The sequence below is a fragment of the Anas platyrhynchos genome, chromosome Z, assembly GCF_047663525.1.
Source record: "Anas platyrhynchos isolate ZD024472 breed Pekin duck chromosome Z, IASCAAS_PekinDuck_T2T, whole genome shotgun sequence".
Taxonomy (NCBI): Eukaryota; Metazoa; Chordata; class Aves; order Anseriformes; family Anatidae; genus Anas; species Anas platyrhynchos.
This window is the reverse complement of record NC_092621.1, coordinates 27,378,759-27,400,231: the sequence shown is the minus strand read 5'-3', so window position 1 is coordinate 27,400,231 and position 21,473 is coordinate 27,378,759. Positions and strand designations below refer to the sequence as shown.

The 21,473-nt window shown below is 42.1% G+C and overlaps 1 protein-coding gene across 1 annotated transcript; it reads left to right on the top strand.

Annotated features, from left to right (window-relative positions):
- Nucleotides 1–4,986: 4,986 nt before the first annotated feature.
- On the top strand, nucleotides 4,987–7,294 carry TMEM174 (transmembrane protein 174). The gene is made up of 2 exons (XM_005011628.5): nucleotides 4,987–5,665; nucleotides 6,564–7,294. Exons 1-2 carry the CDS (start codon nucleotides 5,034–5,036, stop codon nucleotides 6,664–6,666), a joined length of 735 nt encoding a protein of 244 aa, XP_005011685.2. The 5' UTR covers nucleotides 4,987–5,033; the 3' UTR covers nucleotides 6,667–7,294.
- Nucleotides 7,295–21,473: the final 14,179 nt, after the last annotated feature.

Genomic DNA, 21,473 nt, shown 5'->3' with positions numbered 1-21,473 from the left:
ATCTGATTGCTAACTGTAAAGTTACTAGCCTTTTCTGCTCTCTACAACTAGCTCAATCAGTTTTTCCCAAGATGTATCCAAGTGACCACATACATCAAGTAAAGTGTGTTAACCCTGAACTGAAACATAACCTTCCTTCAAGGTTATTGTGTTTTGATCTTCTACTGTAGATCCTGTGTGGATCGCTTTATTTGTAATAAGCACACCTTGAGGAAAGCTGTTGGCCTGGCTCTTCAGCGTCAGCTGAATCCACCTGAATTTCTTGGGAGGGGAAGGTTTACTTACCTTTTAAAATGAAGCTTGTAAACAGAATTTCCTTGTGTATCATCTTGAAAAGATGCCTAGTGGGTAGTTCATCTTGCAGCTGTGCAAGCACCTTCTATTTTTGGCTTGGATGGTCATTCCTTTAAAATTCACTCCATAACTTGCTCAACAGTGACAGCTAACCAGGCCAGGGTAAGAGTGTTTGCTTACTGTGTTGTCAAAATCCATTTCAGCAAGGTCAGAAAACGTGAGTAAAATGCTGGCAGATCTTCATCTACCACTGATGACTACCTCTGCATGAACAGCATTTGTGGGAGGAATTTTTGATGTGGGGAGTAGAAGTGAAATGCCTATATTATAAAGGAAGCAACACCTTGTAAAACTATAAAAGTAGCTTAAAGTGATACAGGATAGCATTTTTATTGAGGAAGTGACATACTTTACTATCACACTAATGGTGTTATAACCCCCTTTCTGCCCTAAGGTTAGCTTAAGTGCTTGACATACAAATGCTAGGGAGCAAATCAAGTTGGTTACTGATTCACACTTACTTAAACAGGCAAAGTGGGAGGTAAGGACTGATTATGCTCTTGTAAGTGAAGTTAAGACCTGTCTTCATTGATGTATGCACTGACATTGTGCAGCTTGTAACTTGAACACAACAATGCTTTGGATATGAGAAAGATTCATAAATACGTAAAGGGATACCTCTTCTCTAGGAGAGGTCTTTCTTCTTGCATCACCAGCAGCTAGAAAAATTGAAAACTCTTATGTGAAAAAATGAAATTACACAAATGTTTCAAATGATGCTGCTTTTAGGATAGCTGCACTTGCTGGAGTGCATCCAGCCCAACCATGTACTTCATTATGCACAGCACTGTATTCCATTACCCCTTTTCCATCCTGTCTCCTAAGAGTCACAGCTTATGAGGCATTTCTGTGTCCAGGCAGACTTTTCTGCCAATACCTCCATGTCTCTGCAGCTAATGTGTCAGCCTTGATCTAGATCTGTGCTCCTTCCTCTGCCATACATGCATCTATCTCTATACTTATACATGGAAATACCTTTGATTCGGTTGGCCTGCTGGCAGGACAACATTCCCTGAGTGTATAACACCACCCTGTAGCTAGATACTGCTGTGGGCAGCTGGCTGAACTGGATGCTTTCTGCATGTTTATGCTCTGAGGCTGGTATTGAAGTAGTACATGGCCACAAGGGTTGAGGCTAATTCATGGTTAGGTGCTAGTCTATCACATGTAATTTGTGTTTTTCTCTAAGGATGCCAAGTATAGTCTTCTTTCTCTAGGAAAAAGGTCTCTCTGGGTCAAATCATTAACTCCTCGATCTCCCTGTAACTGATAATCTCATTATGGAGTTATATTTTATACCTTCTCTTCTAAAAGCTGATCAGTGTGCAGTACCGCAGTATAACTTGTTTTTATTTTTTATGGCACCTTTTGGACGTTCTGTGGCTAAATGTCTGATTCTATTACAGGCATGTAAGAAATAAAACCTTACTGTGACAGTGATAATGTGAACAACCTTGTAAGAACTGCCAGCAGATGGAGAAGAGAAAGGAAGGATTAAGTGTAGACCCATTGGTGTTTGTTAGGATGACTCTTGAAACTGGTTAGAGAACTAAGAAGGTACAGAGCAGTACAGAAAACCTGCTTCCAGCAGCAAGCATTGCAGGGTAATACTTGTGTTCATGATAGAAAATGATGCAAAGGAACAGAAAATAACACAGTGGTTGGATTCAGGTGTAAGGTCTCTGAAGCAGACCAGAGCAATACTGCAGTGAGACCTGAAAATTACCTGTTTTGAAAAAGGATCCTGAAACAAACATAAGAGTCACTTGAAGATAGTAGGGATGTAGTCTCCAATTTATCTGTCTGACAAAAGCGATACCAATACTCTGCGTGACACTGCACTGGAATAAAACCAGAAAGGTTTTTAGAAAATTCATTCACTTCCACCACCTGGGTTTCACAAGACCATTTTCATTAATTTAGCAGTTACTCCAGGTAAAAGGGATACATTTAGTAAATCACCATCTGTGAGTTCCCAGAACATCCACTTACTTGGCAAAGGAAAGTACTGGCCTTATAAAATCAATGTGATCTGGTAATCTCTTAAAACCTTGACAGCTGCCTGACTACAACATGGGTACTCTGTGGGAAAATAATGGGAGAAGCACAGGGAGGGTTAAAGAAAATTATACCTTACAGGTAAAGAGGGTGCGATTTACAGGGAAAGGTATAATTTTAATTTAGATCTTGCTGTACCAGACATCCAATTTCTGAAGTTCAAGTGACAAGCAATCTTAGAAGAAACCACCTGCACTTTCCAGCCCTGCTGTGCACTTGCTCAGTGACTGATAAGCCACGTCCTAGGCCAGAGACACGGAACGTAACCCACGGGATGGTGTGATACCTGACCTGGAAATCTCTGGCTCCAGCTAGCATCTAAGTACTACTGCACAGGACTGAGGAAGAGCTCTGGCACAAAGGTGTTACAAATAACAGTTGTAGAGTTCCTTAGTGGCTGTGAGTAGAAAGGTGATATTACATCTCTGCATACCATTAGTTAGGCAGTGAATGTGATACATGTACTGCTTTAAAAAGGATGTTGGAAAGCCTGGAAGATTCAGCAAACAGACTGGAAGGATTCACGGCATGGAAAAAATCTGGCTTGCAGAGAGCAGCAACAAAAGCTCATTCCAGTTATTTTACCAAATATAAATTTGAAGATTTTTTTTTTTTTTGGGGGGGGCGTCTAATTACCACATTAGCCAATTTGTCTACAATTACTAATGTTATCTCACCTAATGTCTTAGCACTTTCTGGGTTGGAGTGATATGAAACCACTACACTGAAATCCCTAGGCTTTGCTCAGGTGGTGCATGGAGTCCTGACGAGACTTGGTGCTGGGAGCAGGTCTGATCTTCAGTGCATTTGTCAGAAAATTTGTTAGCACCCTCACTAACAGAAGAGCCATAATACTGACTTTGGAAACTTCACAGATTTTTTTTTTTTTTTTTTTTTTTTTTAAGGAGTCCAGCATTAATATTCTGCAGGATCTGTCTACTGACAACTAAGAAGAAAAAGACATATCTGCAGATGTATTCAGCATCAGTTCTGAGAGCACTTATTTTGGTGAGCAGCCACGTTCAGAACTGATATGAATGCACAATAGGCTAAGGGCACTTTCATCAGTTTTGAAGAAGCAGTCTGAAAGAAGGTGAGTTTTCTAGTTCTAGAGCTATTTTTATTTTATAAATCTCAAGATAAGCTTGCTTCCCCAGAGCTGCTGGTAGCAGGAAATAGCATTATATGTTCTACCTCCTGAGGAGTAATCTCTGTACTGCATGTGCTCCCCTGCTATGCTAATCAAAACAGATTGAGTAGTGGAAGATTTTTCCTCCGTAAGGAATTGCACAAAGATGTTCTACTGGAGCACTCCAAGAACAATTCACTCTGAAACCACAAGGAAACAGAAATCTCAACATTTAATTAATCCATCTTTTTAATATTTCAGATACATATAAGCAATGCTGGTGTGTCCTTGATTAGGACTTGGTCCTGCTGTGGTGTTTGCTTCAATGATAGAAGGCTGGGACACCCTTCTGCCCACAGATCAGGTAGGTGCAGAGTACAAACCAGCTGCTGCCAGGACACTGGTTAATCCTGACATTATTACAATGCCAGTTTCAACTGTGGAGCCCCAGGAATTCAGGAAAAAAGTGGGTTCTGCTAGCCACACAGTACTGTCAGAAGGGAATTCCAACAGAACAATTAATTTTGGTGCAAATGTAACATTCTAGGTATTTCTGAATACAGAATTTACCTTAGAGGACGAGATCCCTTGCTCTACCATGTTCCAGGAGAGGTTTTCTCATCCCTGCAGCTGTGCACCATACAGTGCGGGGGGGATTTTACTCAGCCTAAACTCTGAGGAACGGATGGCAATCCCACAACAACAACAACAACAACAAAAATGTCCACAATTAAGGGGAAATTACAGAGTAATTATTCTACCTTCAAACAGCTGAAGAGGCTTTGTCTGGCTGGAAATAACTGTTCTCCCATAGCCGGCAGTTCTCTCAGGCTGCTCAGCACTCACTGCCCTGCTCCCCTTTACCCTACCACCCACCCACTACTCCCTCTTGGCACGCCATCAGAAAGTTTTCTTTGATATTTGTGTAAACCACGGAAGGTCTGGCCTGCAGAACCAGCTGCAGCAGGGGTCTGGGCACGTCTACAAAGGTCACCGACAGCGGTGGCCGTGTATTTCCCTGCAGACCCGGGTTGCCGGAGTGGTGGCCCGAGGAGAGGGAGCGAGTTGTTGCAGTGCTGCTGGCCGAATGTGTGCAGCCCATATGTTGGATGCCTCAGCTGGCGGGGGGGCCGGGAGAAGCTGTGGGGACCTCAGCTTCCTTTCTCTCCCATCTGGCATGGGCACAGCGAGGAAGGATCAGTGGGTGCCAAATTAAAGAAGGGGATAAACAAAGGGATTAGTAGCCACGCAAGGGTGAAGCCGTTTCGGAAGCAATGGTGGTAATTCAAGAAGTCTTTAATGGTCGCTTCAGGCTTCACTTCTCAGACCTTTATTCTTCTAAGCAAAGTTTATTCCTTCACATGATGGACTCTGTTAACCATACACACACAAAGTTCTTGTATAATTAACCCGAACCTTTGACTTTAAATGCTCTGCGAAGTCCTTTACAAACCCCCTTTCTCTTGAGAAAGGAGATACCTGGTATTTCGTAATGGAGCAGAACAACAGCAATGTAGAAGATTTCTCCTTGAACGTGTTTTCTGTCGCTCCTTACCAGCCAAATAGGTCTGATGTCCTGGTGTCAGATGGAGACAAAGCTGGTGCCACTTTGCTTTTCTCAGGTGTGTTTTTGGGACTGGTGGGGATCACTTTCACTGTGATGGGATGGATAAAATACGATGGCATTACTCACCTGGAGTGGACCCAGTTACTAGGGCCTATTCTGCTGTCTGTCGGCGTGACTTTTATCCTGATTGCTGTCTGCAAGTTTAACATGCTTACGTGCAAGCCCTGCAAAGAAAGAGAGGAAAACACATCAGACATCGACCAGGCCACAGGTGGACAGTCCTTCGTGTTCACCGGGATTAACCAGCCCATAACTTTTCACGGCGCCACCGTGGTACAGTACATCCCCCCGCCTTACCCATCGCAGGAAGGCATCGCTGTGAATCCGGGATACCTGCACCCTGTGCTCGGCTGCTGCGGTGTCGCTCCCTCCACTGCCTCCCCAATCCCCAGCCCAGGCTCTGCTCACTTCTGCCCGGCCTATCCTCTGGACAACCCAGCTTTTACTGGAGATGAGAGCTATACCAGTTTTATTGCAGAGAATACGAGGAACCAAAGGTACATCTTCTGAAATTTCCTGGTACAGCTGAACATAAATTTCTGAGAATTTCTTTAAGTGTTTAAGTGATTTCAAAGGAAATAAAAGCTAGTGCAGTGTGCTGTCCTTCAGACTTCTTTGTTGTTGTTTTGTTTCCTTTTTTTTTTTTTTTTTTTTTCCCCCTTTGTTAGGAATATTTGTTGAGTAAAGGTCAGAGAGACATACTTTTTTTTTTTTCTTTTCTTTTCTGGGAAGTACTTTTGTTCAAATAGAATTCACTTATGAATCCTTTTAATTTTCAACCTACTGAATCTCTCATTACTTTCAAAGATATTAGTGCATATGCTCCTGTACAACTGCTTTTTTGTTTCTTTGTGTGTTTTCAATGCTGATTTACTGCGTTCAGAAGATTGTTATTCTATGTCCACTCAAACAGAATCACAATACAAGATTCTTATCCTACTTTTGAGGTACAAACAAGATCACAGGTGTTACAGAGCAATGGGAAACTACTTTAATCAGACATAAAATAATTCTATACAGACCGTTAAGGGAAAATATTCTAATTACAGGATTTACTCAGAATTATATCCTGCCTAGAAATTAAGTCATTGAGTTCATTATCAAAGTCTGCTTGCAAAACTGCTGACTGACCCATCGTTCTCAGCACCACGTGCAACAGGCAGAGACAACATGAAAACAAAGGTCACCTCTTGACATTTTTACACTACACAAATAATACAGCAAATAGCTGAATTACAGTAAAACTTCATCTTGTAGCATTTTCTGGAGCAAAACTCCCACTGAAGCCGAGAAGCACTTTGCTCAGATAAGGCTGACAGGAAACTGAATTATGGTTACTTGTATGCTTTGTGTTTGCTAAATACTTTTTGTGTCTCCTCCTCTTCATATTTTCAGATCAGAAGACAGTGCCGGTGAGCCAGAAGAGCTGCTGGAAGACTACACCTGTGAAGATTTGTCACCTCCTCGTTATGAGGAAATTTACCCACTATCTTCATAAAGTAACTATGGACAACCTCACTTCTAAGAGACACCAGCTTTATAATCCCCATGAATCTTTTCCTTAGCACTTGCATGATAAGCAAGTGTAAGCAAAATCTTGGTACTGTGTGTGGTTGAGTATTGTTGAAGGTACTTAACCAACCCCTTCTTTTTCTTCCTCAAGCTATTTTCTTCCTTGCTATGCAGCCTAAATAGCAAAACTATTAAACTGAGAGATTTAAATCCATGGTAGGGTTCCCCAACAAAGAGTCTGAATTTCAGACTTGCTGAAAACAATGCAAACAATGAACACACAGGATGTTTGTGGAAGGTCACGATTGCTCCTGGACCTTCAGCATCATTAGAATACACTTGATTAATTTTTGATGTATTCTGCCTCTTGATTCCTTGGAAATTTCAAAAATGTCCACATGCCTGATCCACAAAAGTATCTATAAGGTCTTAATTCAGCCTAATTCCTTAGACTAGCTTACTCACTCGTAAGTCCAGTCCACACATTCAATCTTCTCTGCTTGCTTCCCCTGTATGAGCCAGTCCTGTAGGCATTTTCAGAGTACCCTGCTTGAATCAGAGCATTCTGGAAGAGAGAAAATAAAAACAGTGCCTTATGCCCATTTTTACACAGATCCCTAAGAGACCCTGCCTGCATTGGATTCACTTCCATTCTCTGCCTGATGGAGCACAAAGCACTGTCTCCCACCAAGAGCCCTAATAATTAATTGGTTAACACCACAAAAGAAAATGGCACAAAAGAAAATGGCACCTTTCTGAAGCCTTGACACTGGTGTGTGGTCCTACCAGTTTTGAAGGTTTCAGCTATGACCTGCTGCACCCTAATTCTGCAGGAGAGCTGTAATGGGACACCTTCTACACCTCTTCTTTCTTCATTGTGGGTCTTAGGCACACAACTCAGGCTGTAGGTTCTCCCAGATCATCAAGGCAACTACCTGCCTTAGTGAATATTCTTGATCAAGTTCAACTTGCAACACCAACATGGTTCTAGACGTTTTATCCACAAACAGATTAACAACAAGATCTGACAAGGAAAAGAGGTGCATAACCTCTGAAATCAGCATGGAGGTCCTCAGAATCTTTGTTCAGGAGTTGTCCAAAGCACAGGGCAATGGACAGGAAAATGCCATGACTCCTTCTGGTTTTATTTTGTATTTCCACATGTTTAAATTCTGCTCTTGAGTGTGCCCAGAAGTGCCCCAGTGCAGCTGGACAAGTCAACATCTATCTACTTTATGCAGGAGCCCAACAGGTTTACCAATCTCTCTTGAAGGGCTCAACCCAAAAGCTTTTCCCAGCCCACACGTTAGAGCAGGCACGACACAACGTGCTGCTGGGGGGAACGGTCAGAGTCCAAGGCAACCAAGTGGTGTGCATGCAGGCCAGTCTCCTGGTCTTATAGCATCTCTGAAAGCAAGAATTGGGTTTTGGATGCTTTCCCTTGCTTGAAAACAAAACCGTCTCAGGTTCTGCCTGCTGTCATCTGTCTGTGAGGACTTCTGGGGGCTGGAGGAGCACAGGCGGGTGGTACCTGGCTGTGCCTCTGGAAGGCACGGAGTGCCCCTGCAGCCTCGCTGGCAGTCATGAGATGTAGCTCAGGTTAGAGAGGTGCATCCAGAATGTTGTCCCTCTCCAGATGCACACCAACCTCCCTGTCCTGCCTATTTACAGCATGCTGAGAAACGAAGCCTTTTTGGAGGGGTGCAAGAGACAATCAGCTGCAAAAGAGTTGTGCTCTGTGGTACAGGAAATGGCACCAAGGGGTCACGTTTGGGACACAGTGTTAAAGCTGACTCAGAAGCTGGATTAGCAACAGCAGCAGCAGCTTCCGGACAGTCTCTGCAGTGTGCGAGGTTTCTCTCACCGGGGAAATATGGGACAGGCTGACTTTCAGCAGTGCTCAACCAGGTGCCAGCAGGTAGCACGTGAAGCTGGAGCAGGGCCAGCACTCTGCGCGATCTCTGTGGGACTGAGCGAGAGAACAGGAGGACTAAAAATAAGCACGGGGCTCCCCTGTGGGAATCTCTTGCTCTTCTTCCAGAGTGTGCGTGGAGGTGAACCCGGCCGCCGCAGCAGGCAGCTGGAAGGCCCCAGGTCCCGTGGGCAGGCGCCTGCACTTAGCACGGAGTTCTGCTGGCCCCGGCAGGCACCGCGGGAGCACGGAGGTCAGGCGTGATGAATCCAATTGCAGGATCAGGATCAAAATTTCTGCCTGGCCCTCCTCCCCCACAGCAAGAAAATGCCTTCTGTCAAAAAACACGGACCCTTGCTGCTGGCTTTTTTGTTTTTTGTTTTTTTTTTTTTCTCCCAAATGCATGACATAAACATGTTTCATGAGGTAGTCATGGCTTTATTTTCATGACACCTAATTGTACTGCCAGAGTAAATATGGGAAATCCAAATTGTCCTTTGGACTCGATATTAGTTTTAAAGTTTACTTTTATAGACACTAAGCCTGTTGGGAGTCCCAAGTTTGTTGTTGTTTTTGTTTGTTTGTTTTTGGTTTTGGTTTTGTTTTTTTCTGGAGAGAAAAATAACTAAATAAATTTTAATAGCTATGTATTAAAATAATCTTGACCCATCAGATGATTTCTGTCTGGATTTTGTTGGTGTGTTTTGCTGCTGCATAGCTGTTTGAGAAACTCCATTCTGATGATATTTCCTCGCTGTTCTGATTATTATTTTATTTTTAGTTTAGTTTAGTTTAGTTTAGTTTAGTTTAGTTTAGTTAGTTTAGTTTAGTTTAGTAGTTTAGTTTAGTTTAGTTATTTTATTTTATTTTATGAATAGGGTGATATCCTATGAAGGCTTTTATTCTTACTCTTCTTTCCACCTTCTAATATCATCCTTTTTCCTATTTTAACTTTTTTTTTTTTTATCTTTACAAGTTTATTTTTTTTTGCCCTTTGCTCTGAATATTACAATATCTTTCTGCCCTATGGTGAGTGAAAGAATAAACCCATTTGGCCAGACCTTCAACCCAGGTAACCTGACAAGGCCTCTCTGGATGATACCAGTTTAACTCCTCAGAGCACTCAGAAGATTACATTGGGAGATTTTGTTTAAAACACTTTTCATTTAAAATACTGCTCTTTAAGCAAAATTACCCCTTCTCTCAAGTTGTCTGCAGTGCTGTTGCAGATCCATAGAATTACATTTTATTAGAGTTAGCTGTGTCTTGAATTCCAGCCATAGAAAGTTTTACGTGATTATCCAAACCATGCAATATCGAATGATTTACTGGGATTTTCCCTAATATGATTCCATTTATACCATTTTGACCATAAGCTAGTTATTTATGAAATTGGTACCGATGTGCCCATCAGCATGAAGCTGAGCCCAATCTATTTATCACAGTAAAAGTCTCTAGGGATTGGAATGTCTCCAAATGCTGAATGCCACTTGCCATTATTTAGATAACATCTACATCTCAGCTCTGCTTTCTAACATCACACCATTGCTGTGCTATCTGTGAGGAGCCACTGTAGCCAAGGTGTTCTTTCTGGCAGCACTTTCTCACAAAACCCTACTTTCACCCAATGATGCTCCTGTGCATGTGCCCACATACACATGCAGGAAAGCCTGAAAAGGTGCCCAAAAGGAGCTGAATCGCCTGAAGAAGTGCTGAAATCCTCCCAGGCAACATCTTTAAATAGCACCAGGATTTAGGAAACCGGGGTCTTAGGGCAAGGGGAACCAAGGGTCCCTTCTCCTAGAGCAGGGATCCCGGCACCGGCACCCGCCAGAGGGCGCCTCCGGGCCGCATCTTCATCCCCATCTTCCTCCTCCTCCTCCTCCTCCTCCACCTCTTTCTCTCCTCCCAGCTTTTGAACCATTTGGTCCACAGTTTTCCTCCCTTATTACAGAAAATAAAAATGCCCTTAAAAAGTACCCCGAGCTCCCAGGAGACCAATATTTGGCTTAGGAAAAAAAAAAAAAAATAAATAATAATAATAATAAAAAAAAGCCCCCTTGTGAAAGACCCAGTAAACCCACGAAGAAGAGGATGTGCTCGCCCCCAGTGGAGGAGCGGAGCTGTGCAAGGAATTCAGCCCGGGGCTGAAGGGTGCCCTTGCATCCACCCTTCTCCCCCTTCTCACCCCTACATCATGATTTCCCTGCAGGAAGGAGCCGGGGGAGTCCGAGAGTCAATTCCGGAGAGCTAGGGCATGCTGCTTGTACACAGCGCACAGGACGACCTGTGCCTGATGCAAGTATTATCCGTGGCTCCACTCTAGCTGTCAGCGCTGTCAGGATGTGCTGAACACCATCCTTGCTGCTCCATGCCCAGGCCAGCACCAGCATGCCTGGCAGAGAAGCATGCAGCACAGTCCTGGCAGTGCCTGCATCAGCTGGGTAGCACTGACTTTGTCCCGGTTAGCTGGATGCTGTTAGCTGCTGAGATTCTCCTAGGAGGTACTTCCTCATTTGCTTTTACCCATTAGGTATTAATCGGCTCACGTGCTTCAAAAACACTGGTGATATGATGCAAAGCTTTGCAGGGAAGGTGGGGACTGGCGGGAAAGTTTCTTTAGCCCTGTCCCACAAGCACGGGGTGACCTGCAGCAGCTGGATGTGGTGGGGCAGACCCACGTGGACCTATGTTTCTCTCAACTGACACCAGCAAGCTCCTGGGAGAGCCTGTCCCAGTAACAGCAGAGGTTATTTTTCCTGCCAGAATGCCTTTGAGAGGTCTCAGGGCATGGTGTCACCACCTCCGGAGTTACTCAGAGTCTAATTGTGAGATGTAGCAGGCTTGTGGCTTCCTGAACAACATTTACAAAGTGATGGAGAGTCTTTTTCCTCAGGGAACAGGCAAAAATATTTCCCGTGTTCAAGTGATCAATCAGGAAATGCCTTCCTTGCCCTCAGTGCCATCGTGTAAAAACAGCGCGGGGTCAAGGAGAAATCAGTAATGCTATGGTTGCTTGTATGTGTGCCTCATGTGGCAGCTGTAATGAGCAATTGATTGCATATACGCAACCTATTTAGCAACACCACGGGACATGCTGTAACAGATTAGCTGCTGCCTATCTTTTAAAATTCCTAGGATGGGATTATTCTCTCCTGTTTGTATTATATTGCACCAGACTTATTTAGAATATAGCAGGTGATTTTTGTTAGTTTTTGGTAGTGGATCATCAGACTATAGGTAAGGCTGTGATTGCTTTCCCTCTTTTTGGTGTGGGGGCTGGTTTGTGCCCCACTTTTGGGTGACTGGCGTCTCTCACCAAGCCAGCCTCCCTCAGGCAAATAGCAAACACAGCACACCAGGAGTTTCCCAAAAGCAGCACACAAACCTTCCAACCCAGGGAAAAACTTTGAAGAATGCAGCCTATATTTAGAATACAGATATTTCCACAGGCGTTACTAAAGATGCTTTGCTTATGTCTTTCTGCAGCTTTTCCTTCTTTCTTCCCCTGTCCTGCCTCAGCCCTGAGTTTCCATGCAAGCACAGTGCAGGAGAGAACAAACTGATGCCCAGGTCTATACAGGTGACATGGTATTGCCTCACTCAGGGGCCAGGTGATGGAAGATGCTGTCGTTTGTGCCCCTTTCCCATCTTTGTTTACCATCAGTTATTTTTCAGCTTTCAACATTTCACCACCTGCATTTAAGTAGATGGGAAGTGAAATATTAGCAGGACAGCAGGTGCCACAGCACACTCATTATAGCTGCTACGTTATCATTTTCAAAAACTTACTATTTAGACAATCAGTTGAAACCTCTCTTCTTATGCTATTTTCAGGGGTGGAGAAAAATGACTGAAAATACCAGGACTTTGGCAGAAATTACTCTCTGCAGATTTATAAAGATGCAATAGTGTTTTTGTTGTTGCTGTGTTTTGTTTGTTTGTCTGTTTTCCACAGAACAGCAGTTTCCTATAACACATTCCATGGAAAGGGACAGAGAAAGACAGAAAAATCATTGTAAAGTCACACAGCTCTGAATTTGTGCATGAGTGTACAAAGATGCAGTTTTACTAATCCTGATAAAGCATTAGGGAGAAATAAATATATAAATAAATGTTTTTACAATATTTGTTCAAATAAGAATTTCCCTTCTCCATATTTTCCCTTCAAAAGCCCTTTGCAATGTACCAGCAACCTGCATTATTACAGCCTCTTTTCTGTCTCTCTGGCCTTTTGCAGACACACAGGCACTTGCTCCTCCTGCTCTCCAGGCTGGCTGGACAGGGACTGACCAGGACTGTGCTGCTCTGGGGGCACAGAGCACACTTGCACCAGGGTTCGTTTGGACCAGTTGACTTTCTTCACAGGCAGAATGAGCACTGTTTTTTTTACCTGTAAAAACTGTGGAAACAGGCACATTCACCGTCTTTGCAAATCAGTCATGTTAGGACTTCGTTCTTGTATTTTAACATTCTTGAATGTGGTCTTTATTTGTGTCTAATGAATACTGTGGGGCATGTGGCCATAGCATCCTGGACAAGATGGATGAGGGTAGTACAATGAAATGTCTAATGCTTCTTCAATGCTTGCGTTTTCAGCCTGGATATGCTGGCATGGAACAGGAAGGAATATGGAGAAGAAGCTGCAGTAAAAATCCCATATTCAGATCCCTCCCTTAATTGTAGCAACCACAAATTCCACCCAGCTTCATGGAAACCACAGGGCAAAGGCATAAATATTTGGGATAGCCAGAAAATGGAGAAATGGGAAATAGCAGGAATGCCAGTGTAGGATGTCTCATATTCTTACACATTTATAATGAGAAGGAAAGACAGGAAAAGAGAAAAAGCATAATAAATTGGTGATGGGGAAGAAAAAAGAAAATGGTGGGGAGAACTCTCCACCCTACCAAATGATGCAAGTGAACAATTTTCTAAACAAAATTTCAGTTTAAAGTCATTCCTTTAACTTTTCCATATAAACATGTTTGAGATCTCTTTCTAGGAATTAATTCCTCCACCAATTCCAATATATTCAAAAAATCTGGTGGTATAAATGTGCAAAACACTGGAATACACAAACACAGATATGCACGGTGCCCCAACCTGCAGTTCCACAGGGTAGAATAACTTGTTTAAAGTCTCCTACCATAAGGCTCTGTCAGTGGGAACTGAACTAATGTGGTAATTGATGAGAGGCTACAGCACTGGGAGCACCAAAGTGGAAAAGATTGCACGGCCCCTGCTGTGATAGACAACTGCACAGCCTCTTCTATAAACTGTTCAAGCTACATGTTAAAATTAGTCAGGATTTGTCCCTACTTTTACTGGAAGGCAAAGGAAAGTCAAGAAGAAAAAGTAACACCCAACAAGGCAGGGAAGAAAGAAAGAAAGAAACAAACAAACAAACAGGCAAAACTTAGGAGAAAAAATAAACTCCTTTTACAAACTATGCTACCTGTTTTAAGTATCTCTATGTTCTCAGCCTGTGCTTTGTGTATTGCACTTAATATTGATAGTAAATCAAAATGAGGCAACAAATGTGTAAATGTTTAATGTTTACTTAGCCCTAGAGAACAGGAGGTGGTGGCCCACAGGGCAGCATTACTAAGATGTTAGGGGTTTACATTACATGTTCAAGTATTTTATGTTACTTTTCTGCTATTTTCACAAAAAACAAGCTCTCCTCCATCTGTTTAGTAAAGAAAAAAAATAATAACCATATGAGCTGCAAAGCTATGTCTCTGCTTCCAAACGGAATAATGAAATCTCAACGTGCATAAACATGCCTTCTTAATCAGAACCAGGCTTGTGATTTAATTGGCTAATATTTCACTTATAATACTGCATCAAAATTATTATCAGCCTGAATATTTTTGGTACAAGTGTAAATGAATTCAGGTTCCTATTACCTGGCACTTAGCTGCTTATGTTGGTGTTCAGAGAGACTTAATAATCCCTCAGTTTTTCATAACAGGCAACAACATTATTCTGCTGCAGAGAAATACAAATTAGAGATTTTCTCAGGCCCCATAAACCAGCCAACATAAATTTTTATGGTTGCCAGATTCATCACATGTTTTTATATACCCAGCAAACAGAACCAACTATAACCACTTCTGCTTGGCTATTTTTGTTGTTGTTATTGTTTCAACAGAGTATGGAAATCAATGTGGAAATGTAAGATGAATGGTCTGCTCCTGAAGAAATCTCTGTCAAAGGCATAAAGCTGGTAACAGGATCCTGTATACAAGCCCTGCTTATAAGCTTTGCTGCTGCACTGGGACTTGTAGTTTAGACAAGTTACATGCACAGCATGAGTAATGAGGACAGAAAATAGCATGATTGCAGAATCATATGCCCATTTACAGTACTGTGGGGTGCGTGAGTGTATGTAGCTGATATGCACACATATGGGCACGCCTAAATTACATGAACTCTGACTTAACCTATCAATTCATATCTATATTTAGTATAAATTTAGTAGCTGAAGACTATTAAATAAAAATTATTTGGAAAAAAGTATCCTCTGGTATTTTTCAGAAGTTGATATTAGCATTCATTGTTTACCAGAAGATAACATTATTTTAATTGTTCAGTTATAATAGGAGCTACTATGGTGATAGTTACAATACATCACATAAAGATAGTAATATTTCAAAATTTGTATCTATCATATACATTTCCCTTCTTACATTTACTAAAGAGCCAACCAATCCTAATTTTATGCTACTCAGCAGCATAATTTTTTATGTTACCTGTTTCTCTTGTCCCTCACTAACTGTGCCTACCCTGGCACAGAGAACTGAGAGAAATTTGCCTGCTTCAAGAGTGGAAAATTATGTTTGTTTTTGTGCTTCATACATGAACACATTTCCCAGCCCTCCATTAAAACTTGGAATATAATCATTACCTACAATACTGGTACAAATTCAGCTGCTCTTTCCTGGTTGCTTCTATTAAAAATAATGCCATTTGCCCCCAGTAATGTTGGATTGGCCCAATAAACCTGAAAAAAATAATTATCTTCATATCAGGTATTTCCTGTCATTTGTCAACCACCTTTAGGAGCTGAAGAACATTGTGAAGACTTCACACCACATTTAGTAAAATAGATGCCAGGAAAAAAAAAAAAAAAGAGAGAGGGAGAAAGAAGGAAAAAAAAAAAAAAAAGCCCAAAAAGAAATCTTTGCTGCTTTTATAAACAATACATCATTAACATATGAATAAAATGCATATTTGAATTTTCACCAACACAACTGTTTTCACAGTAAAAAACTGAAGTCACTGTTCCTTTAGAAAGTGCATGTTGTTTATAGAAATAGTCTTAACACTTAATGTCTGGCAAAGCTTCAAACTGAGAATCACATTACATTGGTAATTTTAACTTTATCATCTTAAATAGATCCAGTTCGGATGTATGAACACAAGCAGAGCAGGACAGCGCTCAAAGAGCTGCCATTAAGCAGTCTTTATTCTGTCCCATGAAGCTTTGTAATTCTTTCTGTTATTATTAATAGCTGTTAAGTGCTGACAGCATGCTTGGCACAGAATGAAACGTATGAGCATACATGGTTCTTGTTAAGGGTGGCCCTCGGGAGGCCATTTACTGTGTGTAACAACAACAACAACTTTATTGGAGTAGTAACCTACTCACACAGCTGCAGCTCGGGTGTCAGGAGATGTCGCTGTTTAGACAAAATAGGGATGTGCACATGCATGTAGATATAACGCCCTTAGGCATCAATTTCTGTCTTGGGTAACAGGGTTGGAAGCATTTCTCATGAGCAGACAAGACTTTCCAAGGTAACTGAAGAGTGTCTGGAGCCCAGAGTGACATTTTTGCTTGTTTTCCTCCCTCAGCAGCGGGTGTGCAGAGCACTGGGACAGGCCAAGCATTTAGGAGCAACACGGGTGCTGGACACGCTGGTGTGACACAGGGGGCAGGCAGGAGGATGAACTGTGAGGACAGAGTCAGGGATACTGCTGGAGATTGCACAGCTGATGGGTACAGCTATGGGGTGACAAGAAAGAGCAGAAAATGGACAGTGAGAATTTAAAGGGGCTTCAGAGGTGATGCAGGAGGCAGTTGCAGGCCCTGAACCCAAGACACCTGGAGGGAGCTGAGCTGGTGCTCTAGGTTTGCAGGTGGCATTTACCCCCCAGCTCCTGATCAGGTGGCTGTCCAGTGTCCAGAGGAGATGGGAAGGCTCCCTCATGCGATGAGGCTGGTGCTCACACCCACCAGAAGGTATGGCCTGACACAGAAATGCCACAAAGGCAGGGCTGGCCATCACCTCCTGTCTTCTCCTTTGCACCTGCCCTTATGCAATGCCCCTGTGTCCAGGTACAGCTCTTGATATTGCAAGTGGGACTGTTGTGTTTGCTTCTGCTGCTCCGAGGCTCTGCTCTACTGCTCCAGCCACAGCCACAACCAACCCCACGTTAAGGAAATGTTGCTGGGGGATCCTGATTTGTAAGCACAGGGGATAAAGCTCCCTAAAATAAACTGCTGCACCATGTGGGAGACAGGTTACCCATTAACCTGACCATCCTGATTCTGGTTACTGCCAGCAGCAGGAGCAAGCAGGTCCAACCAGCTCAAATAGTTCTCTTGAAACTGCTGTTTCATCTTGGTTTCATGGTAATTGCCCGGCTGGCTTGTTTCCTGCTGCACAAAACCCTCCCTCCCCCTTCTACATCACTTGCTCTTCAACACTTTCTAGCAAACGTCATCCCCTCTTCACAGTCTCCCTCCTAACTCTGACTTTAGAGATGGCTGCTTTTGAGGTACCTTTGCCAGATCATCAGAAAACTGGCTGAAAATCACATAGCTTTAAGGTGTTACAGCTGGGTTCTCCAAAAATGATGAATTTAAAAGTCATTAGTCACCTATGGCCATTTAAGCTATAAAATATATGCATGAAATAGATTATTTAACTTCAAGGGAGAACCCTTGCTTTCCATACTCCTATGCATGGTGCTCCTGGCACTGTTAAATCTCTGCTTTTCTGCAAACACATTGATTATGTCTGGCATACTAAAACCTGAATTTTCAAAGCCTGTTCTCTGTATAGAGTGTCTAGAAGAGTTACAACCATTAGATCATTATGTATGTGCATTGCAGGGATGGTGTATGCGTGCTGGGGGGATTTCTGCAGGAACTGAATTGTGACTGTGCAGGATGAGTTAATTTTCCCACTCATTCCTCTGCGGGGAATACGCTCTCATACCTCACACAGCAGCAAAGCATTATTCACAGACAGACACCATGGGGGAGATTTTTCCAAAGCACAGGAGGGATCTGAGATTATAGGTACCCTGCCCAGGTCCTGGGACCTGCCTCACTGCCACAGCCATGAGACAAGAGACCCAAGTGCCAGTGAGGTTACAGCTGGTTGCCTCGGGGTCTGGCAGTCGTGCAGTGGGGGCAGCATGGAAGGCTGAGCAAACTGTTTGAAAAGCTGAGTAAATATTCAAACAGTTCACCCATGATGCTACAGCTGGACTACTTGGAGTGCCAAAGTTGATTTTCAGCTGTGCTGCATCACATTGAAGTGGCTCCGGAGCCGGCATCCTCCCCCCTCCTTGCACTGCTAAAGATGCTGATAGAATCTTAGTCTAAGGAAAGACAAATGATACAACATGCTAACTGATCCAAAAGTGGCTCATTTCCTAAAGAATTTCTGGTTATGACAGCAGAAATAATATATCTGTTATGAGATAGTGAATAGGAAGTACTTTACTGAAGGGACTTACATGTCCACAGTAAAATCAGAATTTGTATATCCTCGTTTTCTCCTTTATTTCAAATAAAATTCTAAATTAAAAAGATGTGAGGATAGAGAAGTTGTCTCCCTCACACTCACTGTTTACTACAGCTTGCCTCATTTCACATCATCGTTGTTCCTTAAACCCAAGGTACTTGGACATTATCATTCTACGTCTTCAACAAGGCCTCCATGTAAATGTCTTAAATCACTGTTTTTTGTTTTCTTTTGTGCTTGAGCAGAGTATGCTTGGGTTTTGTTTGTTTGTTTTCATTTTTTCTTAAATACTAGAAAGCTCTTACTATGATTACTACATCATTGTAGTAAGGAGAACAACCTACAAGCTACTTTATCTACCATAGAAGTAGCCTCTATATTGCTGGTTTTTTTTTAGTAAAAAAACATTTCAGGGTCATGTTCTCACTCCCTAGTGTTGTTGCAGATAGGATGGTCATAAAAGCATTTCCAAGCAGCCTCTGAGAAGAATTAAACATAGAGTTGCAATGCATCCTAATTAAGGGACAAAAGAGGCCTGGCAATCCTCGTGGTACTTAGTATGTCATCTTCTTCCTATCTCTTAAACCTAATAATTTGAAAACCGCCACTATATTGGAGAGTTATATCTGCTATAACTTATGTCAACTTGGATCCCCCCCCTCCTTTTTCTTAAACAATGTTTGGCAGCCAACTGTGTGTGGAAACTAGACTGTTTTACATTAGTCAGCAGTACATTTAAATCATTCTTACCAAATGATTTACTGTAGATTACAAATTCTTATATGGCATTTTAAGTTAATGATTAGGCAAAGCAATATATCACTAAAATGATTAGTTGCATATGTATTTTGCTTCAATTATTCTAAATTTCTCTTTGCTTTGGAGGATTTCTGATCTCTTATTTTCACCACTTGAAGAAAGAAATATATTCTTTTTTTAAGAGAAAAGGGCAGAGGACCCCAACATTTTTGCCTGTCTTCTCCAGCTATTGCTTAAATCAATAGGATTTTTCTCCCTGCAGGAGAGTCTGAGGAGATGCTGGTAAGTTGCTTAGTGCTCTCCAGACACATATTGGCAAGTGTCAGTATTGCACAGCATTTTGGTGTGTTACCATGTCCAAAAGGCATCAGGAAAAAATGGAGGGAAAAGGATTAAGACTTTATATCAAATGAAATAGTGAATCGGCCATCAGGAAAGATCAGATACTGCATAAAAATATGTAAAGCACAACATCTCATAGGAAAAAGCAGACTGTGCTCATTCTCCATGCACAAACATTTCTGAGGGTTTCTGAAAATTGCACATGTTGTATGACAGTGGAAAAGGGGGATTTGCTGACTGTCTTATAAGTGGACTTTGAAACCAAGGTGAAAGAAAGCTGGAGCACAATAATAAAACAACGCTGTTGCACCAGGTGACTGGCATCTTTAAGAAGAATCAGTGACATAAAATAGATTATTTGTTTGTTTGCCACGGGCCAGGATCCTACAAGCATACAAAGATAACAAGCAACTTTATATTTACAACATATATGAAATAAGGAAGACAATTTCCTCTGTTTCAACAAAAATAAAATCAGTGCAAAGTTACTTGTGTGTAACTGCATGCATATCAAAACATGCGAACCTAACATTGCATCCTCTTGCATGCAAACAGCGGCACAGTTATTGGGTCCCACTGGTTTGGCTGGGGCTGTGTCTGACTGCAAGAGCCCACTCATGTGAGCCTCATGCTTAGCATAACAAGAGCAGACAAGATCTACTTTGCACGCTCATTTCGGCACCAATCACATCTTTCGTTTACAGTTTCAGATGGCTGACAAACAACAGACAGGATAACTGCAATGTTTATTTCATTTATTAATTCCCTTAGCTCTTGCTCACAGCATATAGCAATCAATTAAAGGGGAAAAAAAATACCATAAATGAGGGAGTGATCTGATATTTATTATTGACATCTGCTCAGACTTCCCTATTTGTTCCTCAGGTTTCCAACCCATTCTGTAACAGATCAGACCTTGTAAACTCCTCAGAGAAGTCTACCTCTGGTCATACCACAGGAGGTAAGCAATTTCCAGCATCATGACTCCTCACAAGAAGCTTTGAAAGACAGGCATCTCTGTCTCCCTCCACTGAAACCAGAGATGTTAGGTCTTCTTCCTTTATCTGATACCAATGCTAAAGAGACCACGGGTGGTGGGAGGTGGTTACTGGAACATGATTTCAGATCATCAGACCATAGTTGCTCCTAGGACAAAACTGAGAAGCAATGCAAATTAGAGGCACAATGTTGTCTGGTGGAGAAGTAGATTTGAGAAGGAGTTCAGGATGAGTGTCCAAAAAGAGGGTTCAAGAGAAATCTTAATCCTTAAGTGAACAAAACAGGGATAACTATAGCAATGTGAGCCTACTTGGGGAAATAAATAAATAAATCATAGATTCTCACTCCATAAAATCATGAAACCATGAAATAATAAAAAATGAAAGCTGTTACAGAAGATAGGCAGCACCTAATTTAGGTCTGGACTGAAATCCAGAGTTCATTATGAAATGCTTGGACCTTAGAAAAGCATACATGCCCTACAAGGCAGCCCAAACAATTCTGACATCAAGCATGGGGTTATAGAGAATGAGTTATAAGGAACGGTAGGGACAGAGAACATCCAAAAATACATCTGGCCTTCTTCAATTTAAGGACCTATGAGTATCTGTGTATGAAACTACCTTCACCTTATGTGAGTAACACAGACCAGCGCTCCTTCTGGGTCATTTGGTCCAAACAAAGTTGGGGATTTTCCTTGTGTGAAAATAATGTTATCATTTGCAACATGCATTACAGTATTTACTTTGGACTAGAGGATGGCTTCACTTCCTATTTTAGCTCAGTGACTGGTGGCTCACACTCATGTCTGTTTTACTCATAACAATGTAGACATACATCATTCCTCTTGTAGCTGTATGGGGCAAATAATTTATGATATCTCAGTGAAGGAGTGTGACTGTAGCCTCAAAACCTTGATCAGTTGAGAGGTATGGGGCTTCTGAGGCTTCAAGTTCTCTTTTGAGGAATTAAAAGCATTGTATTAAAAGTAGTAGCAGACCAGGAAGCAGGTAC